The sequence below is a fragment of the Lactuca sativa genome, chromosome 2 (genome assembly GCF_002870075.4).
Source record: "Lactuca sativa cultivar Salinas chromosome 2, Lsat_Salinas_v11, whole genome shotgun sequence".
NCBI classification, from domain to species: Eukaryota; Viridiplantae; Streptophyta; class Magnoliopsida; order Asterales; family Asteraceae; genus Lactuca; species Lactuca sativa.
The window spans coordinates 113,366,300-113,370,854 of NC_056624.2; the positions used below are offsets into that span (position 1 = coordinate 113,366,300).

At 35.2% G+C, this 4,555-nt stretch overlaps 1 protein-coding gene across 1 annotated transcript; it reads left to right on the top strand.

Annotated features, from left to right (window-relative positions):
- The first annotated feature begins 1,180 nt into the window (after positions 1–1,180).
- LOC128132366 (uncharacterized) lies at positions 1,181–1,827 on the top strand. Its single transcript, XM_052768894.1, has 3 exons — positions 1,181–1,354; positions 1,443–1,629; positions 1,784–1,827. The coding sequence occupies exons 1-3, from the start codon at positions 1,247–1,249 to the stop codon at positions 1,825–1,827; spliced, it is 339 nt and encodes a 112-aa protein (XP_052624854.1). The 5' UTR covers positions 1,181–1,246.
- Positions 1,828–4,555: the final 2,728 nt, after the last annotated feature.

The following is a 4,555-nucleotide window of genomic DNA, read 5'->3' on the forward strand; positions in this document are numbered from 1 at the left end:
TTCCTCAGCATGGTCAAACTTTAAAGTATTCCGTCTCAGGATTTACGGCTCCAATTAGGGTATAAAAATTTTCTTATATTTAAATTGTTTTATTGTTATATTTTTTATTTTAATTTTAACTTTTATTACTGTTATTGTACAAAATTGTAGATATGGATATATGAGATGATTCCGGCTATTCGTGCATGTGGATTTGCATTGAGAAAAAATAAAGACTTGCCTCGGATGAAAAGATGGAGCGGAACAAAAAAATTGAAATGGGTTGACGTGAACAAGATTTGGTCAAAGATGCAGGTTTAAAAATATTTCGTTTATTATTAATAAAGTTGATTATTATAGTTTTATATGCATTTTTAATATGTTTAATTTTTTAGGAGGGGCTACCACCAAGACAAAACATGTTACCGGGTGATTGTGAGATGACATCTTTTTATTATATGTCATTTCAAGAGTATGTATATGGTGAAGGGAAAGCAGTTCCATCCCCAGTACGGGACCATTTTAGGAGACAAGACGAATCTTCGTCTAGTATGTCGTCCAGTGGTCGCTCTCATGGTAGAGGTCGGGGCAGTGGGAAACACAAGCTAGACGAGTTGTTGAAACGGGTACATGCACTGAAGCAGCATGTGTTTATGAATCAACAAAAACCTCTGTTGAAGAAGTGAATAATGAACAATTTTGGAACGACATTATTTTTGAGGAACCGACAGTGTCACAAAGAAATTATGATGAACAGGTTAGTTATACGCTACATTATTTATTAAATTTTATTAACATATATGAATACCTGTGTTCATATTTTATATTTGAAAATATAGGTTGTGCAAGATGAAGTGATGAATAAAAACAATACAACTCAAAATGTTTTTGGTGATACTCAAGACGACAAGGTTGTTATAGATGTTACCTTTACGATTTTAATAATTACTTTTTAATAAAGTGTATTTTGTTATTAAGTAAAAAGTTATATTTTTAATGTAGGTGTTGGAGGAGAGTACTCAGTATGCGGGGAACAAATTTGATGATGATGTGTGTGATGTAACGATTATAGTGAAGTTAAAGAGGTTATTATATAGTTACATTAATATTAATATTTTGTTTATTTAGATATTATTGCTTATTAAATTATGTGTATTTCGTTATTAAGTATAAAGTATTATCTTTAATGTAGGAGTGGGAGGAGAGGAATGACAATGCAAGGAACAAATTTGATGATGATGTGCCGGATGAAGACGAACTTATAATAATGGGAAATGTAGATTATTTTCATGATGATGATGATGACAAAGAAGTTACACCCGATAAACCTAGGAGTCGAAAACCATCACAATTTTTATGCACTCCTTACACCGAGGTATTCGTTTTATTTATAAACTGTTGATTTTATGTTTATGTGAATTATCTGAAAGATATACATTTAAACATTTGAATATTGTTTTTAGTTGCACACGACACCGAAACAAAAAAGAAGAACAAAAAAGAAGGTTGGTATGAAATCAACAAGCCCCGTTCCTCCTCCAGTTTTTGGTGTTGCTCATGACTTCTCCAGGTTGCGCCTGCAACCTTACGTAGCAGGCGGTGAGGATGTCATCCAAAATTATGTATTGCATTCATGCGATGTGCAGCATCGTTTGTTTAATTTCGTGTTAGATAGAGATTTTTGGAGCTCATTGTTTAGGCATACACACGACGGATGGTTGGAGTCAGCGGTAAATAAATTGTTAATTAATTCTTTTAAAAGTTAATTGTTTTTTAGTCAATAACAAAAGTATCATGTGTGCAGCATATAACCATTTGGTACTGACTTTTGATGGAGAGACAGTTTGAGAGCGACCGACATACAATAATGCCTCCAAATTTTTTTGTTTCTCATGCTTTGGAAGAAGGACAGGACTGGAGGGCGTTTATGGCTGGTATTGCTACATACCCCAACTTCATGGTTGCTTGGTGGGATGTTGATACGGTAAACTTAATAGTTTATATTGAAAATAATATCGTTTTTTTGTTATGTTTTTGTATTGTGATGTTTTTGTATTGTGATGTAAATAAACATAATTTTATTTTCTGATCCTTATACAGGTCTTATTGCCGATTCATTCATCCCCTAATCATTGGCTATTTGGGGAACTACGATTAGCGTCAATGGAAGTGCATATTTATGACAGTCTTGGTAGAGGTGCTTATGAAAAATTCCAATCCGAAGGAATCTTTTCCAAATTTGAACGTCTGGTGGCAAATTATTTGGACAAGATTAAGTATTGGGCGCGGAGGAACATCCCAAGGATTCCATTGAATATGCAATTCATTTATGAAGAAAACGTTCCCCAACAAAGTAGTCCTTTAGGAGATTGCGGTGTTTTTCTTTGTATGTTTATGGAGCAATTGGTTTCAGGTCAACCAATACGTGTTCTTATTGACCCAAAGAACGCAGCTTTAGAGTTCCGTCTCCGGATGACAAAAATTATTTGGGGGTCTAGTCTTGCTCCTCTGTAGTTGGATTATATAAATGTATATACAAATTAATGTTGGATTTCATTATTAGTTTATCTTTAGAGTTTACTCAACGGATGACAAAAAATATAACGTTACGACAATTACAACAATTTAATGACCTACTAATTACTTATCAATAAATTCAACATAAGAACGACCACAACATTTGTTTTAACGTTACAAATACAACAATTTATTGACCTAACAACTTCAAAACCATAAAAACAATATTGAAAAGCTTACAACTTGTAAACAAGAACTGCCAAGAACAACACCCAACTACAAACCAACGCTATCTTTAACTTCTTATTTTCTGATTGAAAGAGCTTATTAGAGTTAGCTACTTTAGCTATTACCATAGAAGATTGGTCCTTCTCTTCATCAACCCAACTGATAAACCCGCATTTTGGTCCCTGTTAAATTTAATATCCATAGTAAGAAAATAAATTTGTGTCATGTAAACACGAGGGTTTAATTTTGAATGACGGTAAGAACATGATACCAAATACGGGCAAGCGTAGAACAATCTTCCTAGGTTTTTAGCTGTACCCGAAATCCTAACGATACGTTCTCCTCCACAATTGCAGTATGCCATTAGCCTTCTTATTCTTTTAAATCGGAGTTACTTTCTCAGTTAAATTTTTTCATAATGAGTGACACCCATTTATAGAATAAATCATATTACGGACAATTCTTTTTGACTATGAAATAAACTGGTTTGACTATGAATTCAAAAAGTTCAACTATGGAATGCAGACAAGTACATTCTGTAGTATTGTCATGTCGGTCAGTGAAATTTGACTATGAAATGAACTGGTTTGACTATGAATTCAAAAAGGTCAACTATGAAATGCAGACAAGTACATTTTGTAGTATTGTCATGTCGGTCAGTGAAATTTGACTATGAAATGAACTGGTTTGACTATGAATTCAAAATGTTCAACTACGAATTTAAAGGGTTAAACTATGAATTTTGATCAGTAGAGATATAATATCTTCTATTTATAACTCCATTTGTGTGATCATTGTAGAGCACAATTATCGGTATTAAAAATGAGTAGTCACAGCCAAAGAACCTTTTCTCAACTACCAATTTTCTTGCATAACCTTCAAAGAACAAATCCTAATACCTTCACAGCCATTAAGAAAACCGATAACAACCGCTTTCAATTCTGTTTTGTGGCTTTAGGTTGCGTGGTATAACATACTTCTTTTATTGAGTTATACAATATTTCATGGTAATGTATGTCGATTAGTTCTTACATAACACTAATATGTGTTCGTTTTTATGTAGATTCGTACCTTCCTTAGGTGCATGATACCGCTAATATATGTGGGTTATTTACCCCTTCTTGGGAGCTTTCTGACAACAATGTACTTCGCAGTGGCTTTAGATGGAAATCATGATGTAACAGCCCGGAATCCCAGGTATTATTAAAATTATGTTTTTGGGGTGATTTAAGAGGGGACTCGGCGAGTTGGAGCCTAGACTCGCCGAGTAGGATCGCGGACTTGGTCGCGGGTCCGCGACTGGACTCGACGAGTCCAGATATGGACTCGGCGAGTCGACGCTGTTCAGCAGAAACCCTAACCGTTCAGTTTGGATCGTATTTAACGCCTCTTGGGCCGTCATTTTCAGTCTTTTGATCAATTGAGAGGAACCCTAATCGCTGTGGACGCCTAGAGCAAGGGAGAAAGCTTTGGAACTTGGAAGAATTGGTTAGGCAAGAAGAAGAGGGATTTGGCTAAAGGAATATCAAGGAGGATTGAGTCCTGAGATTTGGGGGACACAGAGAGTGCGTTTCCAGGTAATACTCGGATCAAATCTATTATTTTGATGTATTTATGAAATTAGGGTTTATAGAACCCATTTAGTGATTTGATGAAGTAATGCCTTGTTATCCCACGATTATAGTCTTGTATTAGGACCTTTAGAGGTCCAGAAGGTCCCATGCATGTGTACTTTGGGACGAGACCTATCTCAGGAAGCAGTTACTCGTCTGCATGGCATGGACTCGCCGAGTTGTTCTTCAGACTCGGCGAGTAGCTTGAAGATTTGCTG